This window comes from Diadema antillarum, unplaced genomic scaffold (genome assembly GCF_040938485.1).
Source record: "Diadema antillarum isolate AM-2024a unplaced genomic scaffold, OU_Dant_1.0 scf00000116, whole genome shotgun sequence".
Taxonomy (NCBI): Eukaryota; Metazoa; Echinodermata; class Echinoidea; order Diadematoida; family Diadematidae; genus Diadema; species Diadema antillarum.
In genome coordinates this window covers 81,403-97,779 of record NW_027271005.1, presented here as the reverse complement: position 1 = coordinate 97,779, position 16,377 = coordinate 81,403, and the positions used below count along the sequence as shown (strand labels likewise).

General features: G+C 37.6%; 1 protein-coding gene across 1 annotated transcript in view; it reads left to right on the top strand.

The window, feature by feature from the left end:
* The window catches only part of LOC139719918 (MAP kinase-activated protein kinase 2-like), a 59,511-nt gene that overhangs the window by 21,292 nt on the left and 21,842 nt on the right, over window positions 1-16,377 (top strand). The window contains exon 3 of the mRNA XM_071631301.1: window positions 3,298-3,452. Within this exon, the coding sequence (XP_071487402.1) occupies window positions 3,298-3,452 (155 nt within the window). The remainder of the gene's footprint in view (window positions 1-3,297; window positions 3,453-16,377) is intronic.

Genomic DNA, 16,377 nt, shown 5'->3' with positions numbered 1-16,377 from the left:
GTACAGTCTGAACGGAAATGTCCAGTTTGGGCCTCAAAGAATAGTTGTATGTAAATCTGAAAGTTTGGTGGCCTGTAAAGGATGTGTAGTGTCCCGAAGTAAAAGCAAAGCTAGGCAAATCCAGTTTGAATCTTAGTTGCCCAATTGGGCCTCCAAAACATAAATGTGGTGGCCTGACATCAATTTTTTGTGGCCCCGGGCCACCGGGCCACTGCTAATTAATGTTGAGCCCTGATCACCCGAGTAGGCCCATGTACACTGACAAAAACTCTGTAAGCTGGTTCGGAAGTACATTTTGCAAATTTTTGAAAAGCAGATAAAGGTTATCTGTGAAAAATCATTACAATGGTTTCTTTACATTTGATACACCTAAAAGAACATTTCAAAACATTCAAGGGAGCTAAGATAAAAGCAGGTTGGATAAGTTTGTGATACATAGCATTACAACAGTTTTGTTTGGATGGTTTAAAATTATTAAGGCTTTTAATAAAACCATGATGCAATGTTTACACTAGTGGGAAACCTCTTCTGTTTTTTTTTTTATTTTCTTTTTTTTTAATAGAACAGGTACACATGAGTGCTATCATACTTTTGTTAAGTAGTGTGCCATCATATAGGTGTGAAATGTCCGTGGTTGTGATGGGATGTCCAAAATCCTTAAACATTTTTGGATTTAGATATTAGATACAAGTAACTATTCCCTCTAATAGATGCTTGCTTGTGCCACGGTTTGGAGAGTCAACAGGACTTTCACTGATGAACTTTTACATTTGCAAAAGAAAAAAAGCTAAAAACAAAGAAAGACTGCCAGTGTCACTTTTGTTGGTACTGAACAAAGGATTTTAAAAAAAATAAAAAAAAGAATTAAAAAAAAAATATATATATATAACACTCAACTGCACATTTACAGATGTGTTTTATTTACAGAATGTATGGTTTTGAATAGCTGCTAAGGAATTTCCCCCAAAAGTTGGAATGTGAGAAAAATCTTTATTTTTAAAAAACGTTCTTGTTGTTCCTGGAATCACGTCAGTAGGCACAATCGGGGAATGGCGCAGTTTAGTTTCTGTAAGCGCAACTCTTCATATAATTTTTCTTCCCCCCCAAAGTGTTATACTACACCCTGTACAATTTCCATCAAAGTTCTGAAATGTGAGAAACACTGGATTTTTTTTTCTTATTTTGCCACCTGTGTACTGGTTCTGAAAATATCTATTGAAATGTCACATATTGACCCAAAATATAGCAGGGAATTTAGATTTAAGATTTTTTTTTTTTCAGACAAAGGGATACCACTTTTACTTAACACAGAATGTGCACATTGGTGATTTGATTGACCAAATATTGCTGGTTCAGATTGCTGATAAATTCAGTGAAGTGATGCATTTTTGACCTGGGATCTTTAACAAGTTTCTTTAACTGCAAGTGAAATCAAGCTCCCCCCCCCCCTCCCCAATGAAATAAACACATGGTTTTTATGTGAACAGAAAAAAATTCTCCCTTGAGATTACAAGTGGCATTTCTCAGGTACTGAATATATTATCTTCCTCCTCTGATGTGAATCATGAATAGTTTCAGTTTTGGAAGGCATTCATCAGCAAGATTATGCGCGTTGAAGGGTCCATATTCTTTACTATGTGTATTTGCTAACAGTAACACGTCCCCAGGTCTGCATTGACTACAAAGTATTTTTGAGACACGCCATAGCATTCATTGAGGAAACGGGACTTCCGATGGTGGTACAATGTAGTATTAACTGTGCAAAGGGCAGTGTACAATGTACATGAAGTCCTGTCCACTCTTCCTGTAGATGATCATATAGACATCTTGAGTTTTGCTCTAATCCTTTCTGGGCTTTGATTGCCAATTGGTGCTTTGTTCACCAAATTGGTGTGCAGGCTGGAGTGCATTCTTTGGTAGTTGGCACTGTCTGGAAACTAATTGTTAATGAATGAGATTAGCTGATCCCCCTAATCCCTATTGAGTCACCATGACCTTTGTGATGGTCTGAGGCACATTGCTACACCTGAGTGGATCTGCTAAATTTTAGAACTAGGTGTATTGTAAGTAAAGTTTGGATGGATTACTGAATGCTGGATGAAAAGATTTGACGAAACAAGCTATGATAAAGTGTGCGAACGCATAAAGGAATCATGTGCATATAATGTGATGCTTTGCGACTCTCTCCTCAAGTTTTGAAATTGCAGTATTTGGGGGTAACGAAGCTGATTTACCCTTTATGTACATGTACCAGGGACAAAGGACACTACAGTTGTACGTACAATGCTATGAGGCTCTCTGTGCCAATCAGCAATCAAAACCCACAAAGGGTTTATAAAACCTATGAAACATACTTTACTGGTAGTTAAGAACACTCTTGTTTCCTTCTCACACAGTCATTTTCTACTCAGTCTTCCCAACTCCATACCCATGCCTTTTTGTTGTTTTTGTTGTTGTTGAATGAAACCCAAATAGAAAAGCCTCCCTTCTTGCCCGCTTTGCTCTTTCTCTCATTTGAACTGTTTACACAAAGGTGTTGAATCTGCCACGCCCTTGGTTTATGCTACCAGGGTGTGGTCACTGCCTCTAGCTTGTTTGGTTGAGGACAGACTGCATGACAAGTATCACTCTGGCCCTCTACATTACAATTCACAAAACAGTTGTGGCACACATCAATCAAGTTGGCATCTGTTTAATTGAAACATTGCACTTAAAGGGAGGGTATAGTATATGTGGAGATGAGGACTGAGCTTTTAACTTTTTGTGAGATACTACAGTACTGTAAAAAAACACATATGAAATGTTACGGCGCGTAGCATTCTAAGAGGAATTCAAAGTTTATTTGAAGAAAATTGGTTTTGAAATGGCTGTGATATATATAAAAAAACAACAACAACAAAGCAAAACAAAGTGATACTAACAAAAGGTGGGTCCCACCTTTTATTAGGATTCTTTGATTTGGATATCTCAGCCATTTCAAAACCAGTTTTCATTAAATGAATGTTGAATTCCTCATGGAATTACATGCCCTACCACATTTCATAAGAGGTTTTTCATTATCTCACTGAAAAAGTTAAAAACCTGAAGTCAGGTCTTAACCAAAACTATGCCATTTCTTTAAATGCAGAAACATGAAGGATTTCCATACAACTAATCACTTTTCATATCTACAGGTATGCATTTCTGGTCATCAAATGATAACATGCATTGAAAAGCAGTTGCTTTATTACAGCTGTAGAAGCGTTTTGATGTGAACTCATATTCTTATTTTTTTTTAATCTTTCTTTTTGCCAACAGGTGCTAGCAGATAACAGCAAAGCAAGGAGAGAAGTAGAGCTGCATTTTCGTGCATCATCGCTAGCTACTGGTTTCCCCATGTACATTGTACACATCAGGGATGTATATGAGAACATGTACAATGGTCAGAGGTGTCTACTAGTGGTCATGGAATGGTAAGTTTCCTCTTTACCAATTCAGCTGCTATTTTCTTTTTTTAAAATAAAATTTCTCTTTTCAGAGATTTTTTTTTTATCTTCACATTCCTGTACTGGAGTAAAAATGAAAAGATAATTATTGATCGATTTATTATTTTTATGGGGGGGGGGAGGATGTAAAATAGTATGCAAATAAATGTTCTCTTCCATGAGATTAAAAACAACTGAAGATCCCTGAAAGTGGCCTAGCGAAAAAAAAAAGAAGAAAAAAAGACAAACAACAAAACAACAAGACAAAACATTGATTTAGTGAAAGTTTCCAATTTTTACAATAGGTCACAATTTCATGTGACCAGATATACAAGACAAACTGGTCCCCCCTCCCCCCCCCCCCCCCCTCTTTGTGTGGGATTAAATGCACTTCACCAGTCCAGATTTCTTCCATGAAGGCGAGTTTACCCTGGACGGATATTTGTGCTGAATTTCAGCCACAGATCAGTGAAAACTTTGTGAAAATTGGGCAGATACACCAGAGAAGTTAGGACAATTTGGACGTCAGTGAGTCATCCCCTTTTGGCATCACACGGAGCATTGCAAATCATATTGGTTACGAGACCTGTGTGGCTCAAGGATAACACAAAATGGCTTTGGCACCGTCATTATGTTTTATTCAGATTGTCTGTCATCAATATCCTACTGTATGTCATCTCCATGGTAACTGCAAATTATGTGTACCATAGCAAGGGCATGTTTGGGTTTTTTTTCCCCTAATGAATAACTATGCTGTATCATCTAAACAAAGCTGGTAAGAGGTTTTTCCAAAATGTAGAGAGTTTTGTGCTTGAATAAACTCTAGAAAATGAATTAATCAGTCATTTCAGTAATGCAACAGATGATGAGTGGAAGTATGAATTTAAGTACATAGGAAAGGCTGAAGTCGCAAGATACAACAGAGTACATACAGTGAAATATATTCACTCACTTTAACAATATCCATCGGTTTTGTGAATATTCGTAGCATATTTGTGCTGGTTGATTATATTTCTGTTCCTTGACTTAAGATGATATCAAATATCTGATGATGGATGTTGTGGCACACATGGCTGATGCTCAGTTTGTGTGTGTGTTGTTTTTTTTCCCCTTATCCATACTTTACATTTTGGCTCACAGTATACAGTACATTTATGTCATTTTTCTTTTTTATTTGAAATCCGTAATACAATCATGTTCAATTTAATACCCCTTGATACAGCTTAATGCTATACTTTCCATATAAACCTCATTTACTTTGATGAATAAGTTGTGATTTTGGTGAAGCAATCCTCAGCTTTGAAACAAAAGTAGGAAAAAAAAAACTGTGTGTAGTCCGGGTTATTCAAATCTGTGCAAGCGCTTTCCACACTTGTGTGGTGACAGAATGGCTGGTGCACATTATTCATGGGTGAAATATATCCCCATCCCATCTCGGTACTCTGTTTAGGGTGTGATAAATCAGGTGTATGTGTCCTGTGCTTTGAAGAGTTGTCAAATACTGTCTGCAGATATTACCTTCCATGCATAATTCTTCTTTCCTTTTTTTAAAATTTTTTTTTATGAGTGCTGTCTTCCCTGCTTTCATCTTTTACTGTGTCCGTGTACCAGAAATAGGACTGAATCATGTGTGTATTAAATTGAGAAAATGAAATCACTTTTTTGTTTTTGTTTTTGTTTTTGTATATCTCCCAGTCGACGTGTTTGTAGCATATTTGGAGCGAGCTATATACCCGCCTGCATGTTTGCCCAAGGCAACCAAAAAGTACCATTAGGCAAGTACAATGCACTTACCTTTTAGAGGCATGGAGAGCCCTTGCCAAAACATCCAGTTGGGCAAATATGAAATTATAGAAATGTAACACCCTGCATTGATAAAAATGCAACTGCAGGACTGATGTTCTGCATGGTATCTGTGAAAAAAAAAAACCCCAAACGTCTTGTACGTGATAATTTGTGAAACACATTTTTCACAGTTGGCTGTTGGCCATTTTAATGTCGTCTGCCACAGCCAGACAGTTTATTTTGGTTCTTTTTTTTTTTCCATTTTGCTTTTTATTGAGGAAATAGCGAGGGTATGTGAACAGTGGTGCTGTTCAGGAATAGCTTGGAGACCCAAGAATCACCTGCTCCCAGTTGAGAGTCAACCTCCATCTCTTTTTGAAGGTGGCCAACATCAAGGTGTTGAGCGAGATGGCCCTGGGGATGCTTTTCTCCACCACCTGTTTCCCTTCCTCCTACTGACTGTTATTTATACTTCAGTGGATGTGAAATCTTGGATTGTAGAGGTCATCGAATTAGACTGTTTTCATTTCCTGGCGCAAGAGAGAATCTTTTCCCTCTAAAAATCGTCATGAGCATTTGTCTGCGAATAGAGGGATTCCAGCTAATGGGATGCCCTGAGCTGTTGATTGGAGAGGATTTGAAGAAATACTTCTTTTGAATATGGCAGAATACGTCACCTCTTAACGTTGAACTCAGCTAGATGGGTACAAAGTGGGGTCTTCGATCATTTATATGCAATGTAGTGAAGAGTGCCGTATTCAGAAACTTTCGACCTTATCTAGCCATACATTGTAGGTACACGTGTGATAGGGAATGGATTCGATGAAGCCATCTCCACCTTGTGTACATTGAATGTGTTAATCAGAGGCAGAATTCAGTGATGCTTTGTCCAAATGTTGACTGGTCCTTATGTCCATGCATTTCATTTCATCATCTTGAGCTGCATTATCTCACTGCAAGGTCATGTGAGCTCCTTCCTCCGTTCTTGTTCTGATGCAAATCAAGATTTTGTTGACTTTAGTTGCAAAAATAGAATTTAAATATGAACCTATGTACAATGTGGCTTGACACGCTAACTCTTAGAATATCCTTTACAACAATTACTTCCTTGGATTAACTAATATTGTTTTGCTAACCCCCTTTTCTTTCAGTTAGTGCTATGTAGAGAAACTAAATACATTGCCTCTATCAAATGGGACACCGTGTCCAATGCAGCAGTACTGGTAGTTTGTAACAGATACATGTCCCCATTGGTCATATTCAGGTCACCTTTCCCGTGATAGTAAAAACAAAACAATGAGCCGTCAAATGTCTGTACTGCATGGTGCAATATGAATGACTTCAAAGGGAAGTGTAATCGTTGATGGATATAATGGAAGCCTGGCGAGGCCAGAAATATTGATCAATTATGCTCGGAAACCTATTTATGCCTCATTACTGATGGCACTGCCTGCCCTGTCGTGATTATGAGTGTTTGGCTTTTTGAGGACTGCATGGTACCCACTAACCATTGTCTTTCCAATATCAGCTCAGTTGAGTTCATAACAGTTAATATATTTAGCGCAAGTAAAACATAGTGTGCAGTGGCATTATCATTTTGATAGGGTGTCAAGTTTAAAACCTAGTATAATTGAGAGTTAATTGTAGACTTGGGCAACAGAATAAAAAAGGTGCTAAAATTGAAGGCATCCCATATTTCAATTCAAGCATTCTATTATGCAGGAGAAAATTATTGGGATATTATATACATACAGGTGTGTAATATGGTTGTACTGTAAATCCACACTCTAAAAGTACACGTATGCAGTCATTCTGTGCGAAAGAACATACACGCTCACACACGTACAATCAAACCAATATTTGAAATGTGCAGTATATGTTGTTTGATATTAAATATTCATGTGTGTGTACACATCATGTTTAGTTTTAATGTACACTACATTATAAATATGTAGGTGTATGTACAGTTTATATGTGTGTGTGATGTACCAGTGTGTGTGTATACATGTACACATAGTATAACTTTGTCTGTTTTCTCCTGATATACAGTACATTCAGTATGAATTGTAAACTGCTTTAATCAGCTTGCATTTCCGTGCAACTGAAAGCATCGATTGTGCCAAGTTGGCATGTGTGTGTGTGTGTGTGTGTGTGCGTTGTGTGTTTTGCATGTGTGACTTTGGAAGTTCTGTCTGACTTTTACAGGGAGAGATAGCATAATATTATGTTACACAATGTACAATGTAATCATGCGGATGCTGTCCTGTTGACATCTCTTCTGTTTGTGGTTTTCCCAGTACAGTCGTAATTGTGATTGTGACATCACAGAGCTGTCCTCGCATTGATTACAGGATATTAGCACGGATTGGACGTTTAATGGCAGCAAAAAGTTTATGCTTGACACTATATTTGGGGTTATGGGCAGGGTGTATACATTGTTTTATAGTGGTCCAATATGCTGTGGTACAAACGTGTACCTGCAGATTTTTTAATGTTGGCTGACTGTAAAACCTTATGAGATGGCTTTCACTGTGGCACTTTTTTTTTTTTTTTTTAATGGCATCCGATCAACATAACATCAATGCCATTATGCATTGCTGTATTATGTATAATACAGTCACACATCTCCTGCATGTGTGATGAAAATACACGTAATAAAAGTATTTCATGAGAACTCAATACAAAACATGTAGATCATGCAAAATTGTAGATCATGATGTGTTGTATGAATAGCTCCAGAATTGTATCCTTTTGCAAGATATAATTTGCTAGGTATGTATGTACAAATTTACAGTAATTAAACTCATTTTTTGAGGTTATTTTTTGAGTCATCTATAAACACTGAAACCAACTCTGTAGAAAATTAACATCTTGAAGGATCTGGTTAAACACAAAACAACGAAGTGCCTCTTGCTAGACCGTCAGAGTGCATTAGCAGTCTTGGAGAAAGAAGTGTCATCTCTTATTTTTGTTTTCCTTTTTCGTTTTCTTGAATTGTATCCTTGAGGATCAGCTGTAAAAACTGTAAATGGTAATGAGTTAATGAGGATTAAGTCTGGCAATTAGCAGGTGAAATTAGATGGAGATCTAAACCTCACATTCTTTCCAACATCCCCCCCCCCCCCCGTCTATTTTTTTTTATAGCTTGAGCAAAGTGTCAAAGCATTATCCAGACAAACAATAATTGGTGAGAACACACAGCCAGAAGGATTTGGCAGGTTGGGGGAGGGGGGGGGGGGGGAGAAAGGTTTAAAATTTTGAGACTTCTTGAGAGAAAATTTTGTTCAAAAGTAGCATCTCAAGACTTGAGCAGATACAGACTTGCTTTGCTTTAAAAAAGGAATTGTTTTCGAGCAGTGAAATCTGTGATCTTCATGATAGAATATTCATCCTGCTACTAATGATGTGGAAGGAATTAATCAGAATTTGATTTTGTACATATGTATTCACTTAAATGGATAATTATATATTATGTTGGTGAGAAGGATAATGCACATACTTTTTTTTCAAATTCATGAATTTGTGATCAGGAGGTCGTAGGTTCGAATCCTGCTCGAGTATGTACGCCCATGATTTTTTATCATGGCTACTACTAAAACACTGATCAATTCAGTGCTTATTTTCGTCGATGTAGGGCAATTTGTCAATCAGTTGCAATGAAAACATCTCGAAGGAAGAAATTCATGAATTTGAATAACAAAGAAGTACCCGCTGCATGCTATAAGGATTAGAACCAACACTTGCTTTCGGGCGAAAGCTCGGTGGTCTAGTGGAGATGACGCCTGTTCGGTGATCAGGAGGTCGTAGGTTCGAATCCTGCTCGAGTATGTACGCCCATGATTTTTTATCATGGCTACTACTAAAACACTGATCAATTCAGTGCTTATTTACGTCGATGTAGGGCAATTTGTCAATCAGTTGCAATACTTTTTTTTTTTTTGTCAAATCATGATGAAATTTTATGCATATCTATAGCGAGCAAAGAAAACCAAGAATGCTAACATGTGGATTTTTTTTTTCCTCAGAAAAAATGCAATTTGTAAAGATAAAAGATTGCTTAAATCTAGGTCAGTCTGCTGTGTGCTTCCATGTCATAATACTTCATTACAGGTTGTTAAGCTTTTTATTATGTTATCCAGTATCCACCATTTTAATCATCCTGGCATTGGAGGCTCCCTTCATCAGAACAGAGGTTATTAAAGAACACCTGTACAGTTGAAATGTGATAATCTTAAAGCAGTGTGAGAGGGCGTGTACCCTGCCACATTGATTGTGTTCATGAATGACATTCCATTTCATGACAGTATCATTGTTCTTAGAGGGCCCAAAGGTCACTTTTTGTATCACTGGTTTTTGAACTTTTTCACCCTCATGTGCTGTCAGGCTGACTTGTTTTCGAAATGTTGAAGTGGTCTTTTTTTTTTTTTTTTTTTTCCCTGTCGTGGAAATGAGTTTCTCGTGGTAGGAAAACACGTCAGTACTTTAGGCGGTTTTTCACATTTACTTGATGTTGGATCGTAAAGGACAAGTTCACCATCAAAAACCTGTGGATTGAGAGACTGCAGCAATATTAGTAGAACACATTGATGAAAGTTTGAGTAAAATCGGACAATCCGTTCAAGAGTTATGAATTTTTGAAGTTTTAGTTCCAGGATCGCTGGATATGAAGACTACTACAGCTTGTGATGTCATATGCGTAGAACAATATAAAGAAAATATAAAGAAAAATCAACATATTTTCACTTTTCTCACATATCAAAGGAGCACATGACTTGCCTCTTTTAGAAGGCAGGGGGAATAATTACCCTTGACATGTCAGTTACAAGCTGAGGGAATGTGTGTTTTTTTTTTCATGAAATGAAATGTAGTGTAATTCTCTTTATATTTTCCTTATAAATATGTTCTACGCATGTGACATTATCAACTGTAGTAGCCTTCTCATCCAGCTGTAACTACACAGAAACTTAAAAATTCATAACTTTATAATGAATTGTCCAATTTTCCTCAAACTTTCAGTGATGTGTTCTACTTACTGTATATTGCTGCATAATCTCAATCCACAGGTTTGTGAGGGTGAACTTGACAGACAGCAGTGTTACAATGTTGCTTTCTTAGTTTACAGTGTCACAGCCTTCGACTGCTGCTAGGTAGATGTAATATATCTCATTCTGTATGATTCACAATGGGCAGCCGTGGCTGGGCTGAAATAAATGTCATAACATGTAATGATTCGTACAACCACATCAGACGGATGTTGGGAAAAGTCTCTCAGATGTCATTTTTCATTTGCTGAGGTATTGAAGTACTGGTAGGCCTTTTCCTTGAAATAACCTTTGTGGATCTACAATGTAGCCCAAATCTTTTATTGTTCATACTACATGTGTAGTTGAGGGAATGGTATATTTCAGAGAATGCTACAATGATGAGAAAGCAATGTAGAAAATCCTGTTTCCTGCTGATTGGCGAGGCATCAGGATGTGGAAGTCGGCAGGAACATGATACAAGGCTCTGGACTCTCCCAACAAACTCTCCTTACAACACACACACACACACACACACACACACACACACACACACACACACACACACACACACACATACACATGCATTCAACACTATAAAAGTACTGGTACTTAAAACACAAACAAAGTAAAGCACTGCCAGTGTAACCGTGTTTCCTGAACAAGTTTACCACACCTTTATATTTCCTCGTTGTAGTACTGTTTCCTTTGTACTATACGTTTTTAGTGCAATATGTCACATATTCTAAATTTGATCACCACCTTACACAATAAAGACTACTGACTTTGACCACTTGAAGTATAACCTTTTCACATGAAAATTCCCACATGTAGCCTTGTGTTCAAAGAGAAAAGATGTACAGGTGAGATTATGAATGGTACATGTAATAACCATTTCCCACTTCTTTGCCTGTAAAAAAAAGGCTATCTGAATGCAGTTAACAGATATCAGGGGAAATTTTATATATTTTTAGTTTTCATATATTGCTTTTGTTTTTTATTGATTCGTAAAACAAAGAAACATATTTGCTGGGTTTTTTTCATCACATTTTGAAGATTATTACCCAGTATATCCCAGATGTCAAGTCAAAGATTCTGAACAAGACAGCTCGTCATTTCTCAGAAGCAACATTTAATGAAAAGAAAGGAATAATAGAGAAATCTACATGACCTGCTGAAATGCTGCGGTGGCATATGAAAGCAAATTACCTGTGCGCATACAGATCTCAGATGTATGATGGATGAATCATGCTGATGACAAACTTGCTTGGGTGGTGCTACACTGTAACCATGGTGACTAGCCTGAGATATATACATTGTTATTGTATGACATCTGGCGCGATGCGGGGATTTTTAATGTGAATTGAAGTTATAATGGTGGTCACAGAATAATCTGGGAATTAGAAAAAAAAAGTAATTATTATCATTGTTATAAAAAAAAAAATGGGCTTCGGTAAATTGCATCTATTACAGTTCCCTCCATTTTTTCCCCCCAGGCCTTTGAAATTGGGCTTGGAGTACAAAAACTGTCAACATCTAATAGGTTATGTGTATTGCTTTTATAATGCCTTTTGTCATGGTTGAATTACTGTAGTTCTCATGTATTGCAAGAAAAGGTCTTATGGTAGAGAGCACAAAGTGGGGACCCATTGACACTGTGGGGACATTGATGAATGTCAGTAAAATGCTCTCACAGTGTATGGTGGAGTCGGCAGACTGTGACGCTTGTCCTAGTGATGACGGGGCAAGAATTTCACATACATCTCTCGGGAGTTTGAAGGAAGCCAAGGATGCACCTGACATGCATGCGCTCATAATGACTGTATTGTGTATAGTTTGATTTGTTCTAACCATGTGAGAGGGTATTTCTTTTTTCTTTCTTTTTTTTGGTTGCATTTGTACACTTCTATTTTGGTCTATGATGTAGCTTGTTTTTGATATACAGTCAGCCTTGCCTATTAAAGTCAAATCTATTTGGACTGAAGATATAGCTTTGACTAAGAGAAAATTTAACTTGTGAGGGATTAAAATCAATAAAATATACATGTAGAGAGAAGAGGACTTGGAAAGACCTTCAGCTTTATATTCAAATTGAAGCAAAGGTTGATTGTAGCTACATGTTGTATGACTTACAATGCATTTTTGTTTCTGTCAATTGTTGAGAAGAAAGTGTGTTTTTTAGAGTCAGCTTTCTTCAGTGGAACACTACTTGGAAAACTGGTATTTCCATGAGCAAGCCTATCGTCTGTAAGAGGGAGACACGTGCGTAATTCTTTATGCAATTCATGTATCGATGACTGATGCGAGATGCAATTCATTGAGCAAAGCATGCCAGCGAGACTGAGAGGAAAAGCAAACATTGTGGTAAAGAGGTTAAACTTGAGAGTGAGACATGCAGCGAATGAGATGACCCAAGGTTCGTCATTTTGTCATGAGGAATTCATCAGAGTCAGAGTGGCAGGTTCAGTTACACGCTGATCGGAAGAAAGATGGCATTTATTCACTTGAGTGTGCAGACTTGTGCCGCCCACACACTTTTCATTTTACTTTTGATCAATGGCATATATTGCAGAGTGACTGCTATTTAGAATGCATGATTGTGTGCTTGTTGTGTAATTGTATGATCATGTGCATGGTAGCTCAAGCTTTCTACCAGCAATGTGCCGCACGTGCGTCATCTGGGGAATAAAACAGTAAACACCTGGGCTGTTGTAGTGACGGGTATTGATAGGGGCCCACTTCTGAGAAACTGAACGGTGACGAATTAAAGGTACAATGTATTGCCAAGCAAGGACTTCTCTGGTATGACAGGGTCTATGCATCACCTACACAAAGTATTAAGATTATCAAAGCTATTTTTCTCTTTAGAAATGTTTCTACCGACTGAAGAAAAGAAAAAAAAAAAGCATCATTTGTGCAATCTTGTGCAGGCGTGATGCTTTGTAACATTACATGACACCATTTGATGTAACATGCAGTGATACAGTACTACTGGCTCGGCCTGCATGCTTTCTGTTGCAACCACCGCAGACATCTTTTGACTGATGCAGTAGACCTGGTAATTTAGAAGAAATTTGATTAAACATAAATATGTTAATCACAAATTGCAAGTTGTGTATATTCCATAAATGCTAGTAATTATGTCTTGGTCTTCCCTTCGCAGAAATCATAGCTTTGCTCTACTGTGTAGATCATTGGCATACATGTGTATTTAAAGGGATCGTACAGTGTTGGTTGAGACCTAATTTCAGGTTTCTAAACAATTTTTGGTGAGATAATGAGAAACCTCTTATGAAATATGAAAGAGCATGTAATTCTATGAGGAATTCAATGTTTATTTGATGAAAATTGGTTTTGAAATGGCTGAGATATCCAAAAAAGAGCGATTCTAATAAGTGTGGGACCCACACTTTATTACGTTCGCTTTGTTTTACTTTGTTTTTGGATGTTTCAGTCATTCCAAACCCAATTTTCATCAAATAAATTTTGAATTTCTTTTAAAATGGTATGCTCTGTACTATATCTTACATGCTTTCTTGGTATCTCGCAAAAAGTTAAAAGCCCAATTCTCATCTCTACCAATACTGTACCATCCCTTTATTAAACCAAAAATAGATCGATAAGCAGATGTCTTCTTAGCCTGGCTATCTCCTTTAAGTGTCATCTTGAAGGCCCAACAGAGTACCAGCTTATAATCAAAGGAGTTGACTGTAATCAAAGCCTTTAATCATGTGGGAATTCCCTTTTTGCCTCCTTTGACATGATGGCATGAGATGTATTCTCCTGATGACATCATTCAGGTCTTAGAAGTGAGTGTGTTTTGGAAGAAGGGGGTGATTCACAAGTCATGCATTTGTGATGATGCAATATGTACAGAATGCCTCTTTACCTCGCCTGGAGCTCAGTGCTGAATGGAAGTTTTTGGAACAGAATTATGACCTTTAGCCAGGCTATTTTGGGCCAAACTTGCACAATCTGCATCGGTCATGCATGTCATTGTTACCTGCTAGCTTAGGTTTGTTTGTTTGTTAGTAAAAAAAAAAAGGAATACCCCATAAAAGTGAAAAATGAAAGAAAAGAGAGGAGGGGAAGAATATTTAGCTAAGTGCTGTGGCTCTTTCTCTGATAGCTAGCCATAAAGATTTAGCCAGCAGCACTCACGAGTGATGTCATTAGTATGCAGTAGTACTGTCTCTTGTCCACGGCAGAGCATTGCCCCCCCTCCCCCCCCCCCCCCCAGTATTTACATTCCCTTTGACGATGACGTCATCACCCATGCTTGAGCAATGTTCATTCACATGCATGACAGGTGATGATAGCTTCCTGCTGGTCTTATATTTGAGTGTTTGTGCATTGTGTATGTGTGTGTGTATGTGTGTGTGGGAGAGGGGGGTATATCTGCAAACCCTACTTGGGAGACCTTTAGCCTTGCTTGTGTGCTTGTAAAACGTTGGAAGTCACATTGCGCAAGATGTGCATGGGCGGTATGATGACGTCATACAAATTTAACAGACTGTAATTTTTTTCTTCATTTAGATAAATTGTTCATTCTAATTAGCGTGTTTTGTGAATCTTGCACCCATGAACTTGAATGGGTCATGCTCGTCACAATCATCTGAAGGTTTTGACACCCAAGAAATACGCACTGTGAAGTATAAGTGTATACACCATATATTTAGCAAGTCTGCATTTTTTCATGAGTGGTTAAATTCGCAATCATGACTTACAATACTGAATGGAGAAATAGTGCATGACACATTCACACTGGGATCAGAGTCAATATTTTCGCATGTCTTTGAATTCACGAATAGCACCTGACTTGCGAAATTCACGAAAATAAAAGCTGTGCAAAATATGTGGTTTATACAGTAGATTTTATGGGATGTGCAGTGCCAATGGTGCTACATGATTAGATTTTAGATTTAGATTTAGATTTTAGATTTTATTCGACTCTTCCGACCCCATTCCGGGGTATAATAAACCTGTATGTTTCATTAAATTTTATCGCTGCAATGACCAGTTGTAATGGCCATGTGGAGGCCCATGTTCACGTACATGCTGTGTCTGTGAGTTTGTGACATACTGCAGAGTTAAATGTATGAGGGTGTACAGACTGTAGTGTGTGTTTCATTCATGATGGAATCTGTGTGTCAGTTTATTCTAACCCTCTTTGACCCAAAGTTTTCTTTTATTACAATACATTATATCATGTATGACCATCTCTGTTTCCATCTGCTCCATGCCTTTTCCATACTGGCAATTTTAATTTCATTTTATTTTTCATTATTCATATATTCATTCATTATTGTTTGATCAAGCTGTTACTTTCAAGGGGCAAAAGATGAAAGATTTCATATCTAGGATATGAGGAGAAAAAAAAGATGCCCTGAATGCATATACTCTGCATAATTATCTAGCAAACAACAGTGCCTTGTGAGCTTATCATTACTTCCACGTGGCTGAATATATCACAGGAACTAAAGTGTAGGGAGGCACGTAACAAAGGATATTCACCGGTCTCAGTATTAATGCAGAACACATATGAGCCAGTGACCAAAGTTCGACCCCCTGGCATATTTGCACAGCCCCTGTGTTTTTCTTGCGCAATAAAGTGCAATATTGTTCACTGCTTGCATACTCGGTCAAAATTGTGTGTGTGTATAGGGTGCAACGTAGGGTTGGGAGTCGGAAGTTTAGTGCAATGTCCACGTTATGTAGAATATTTCTTTTGCAGTATTACAGATGCAGAGTATTTCAGTAATCTGTGGTATTTCAAGAATGTAAGAGGCTAGTCTCTTGGATGAAAGGGAAAAAGGATGCTACAAATGTCATTTTAAGATGGATTTGTGTGGTACTCACTCTAGCATCACACATGATAGACCTACATATACTCGATGGAAAATTCATTTAAAACAGGATGAGCATTTATGATAAAATATACAGTTGAATCAACAGATCAGTGATGTCCTGGATAGAATTAGGTAAACCATAGATATTTGGGGAAACAGTGACATCAGTAGGGAATTAAAAAACAAAACAAAACGAAAAACCTGAACTGTGTTTACTGTGATGTTACAAGAGTGAAATCTTCACTGTTTACCTCAAAA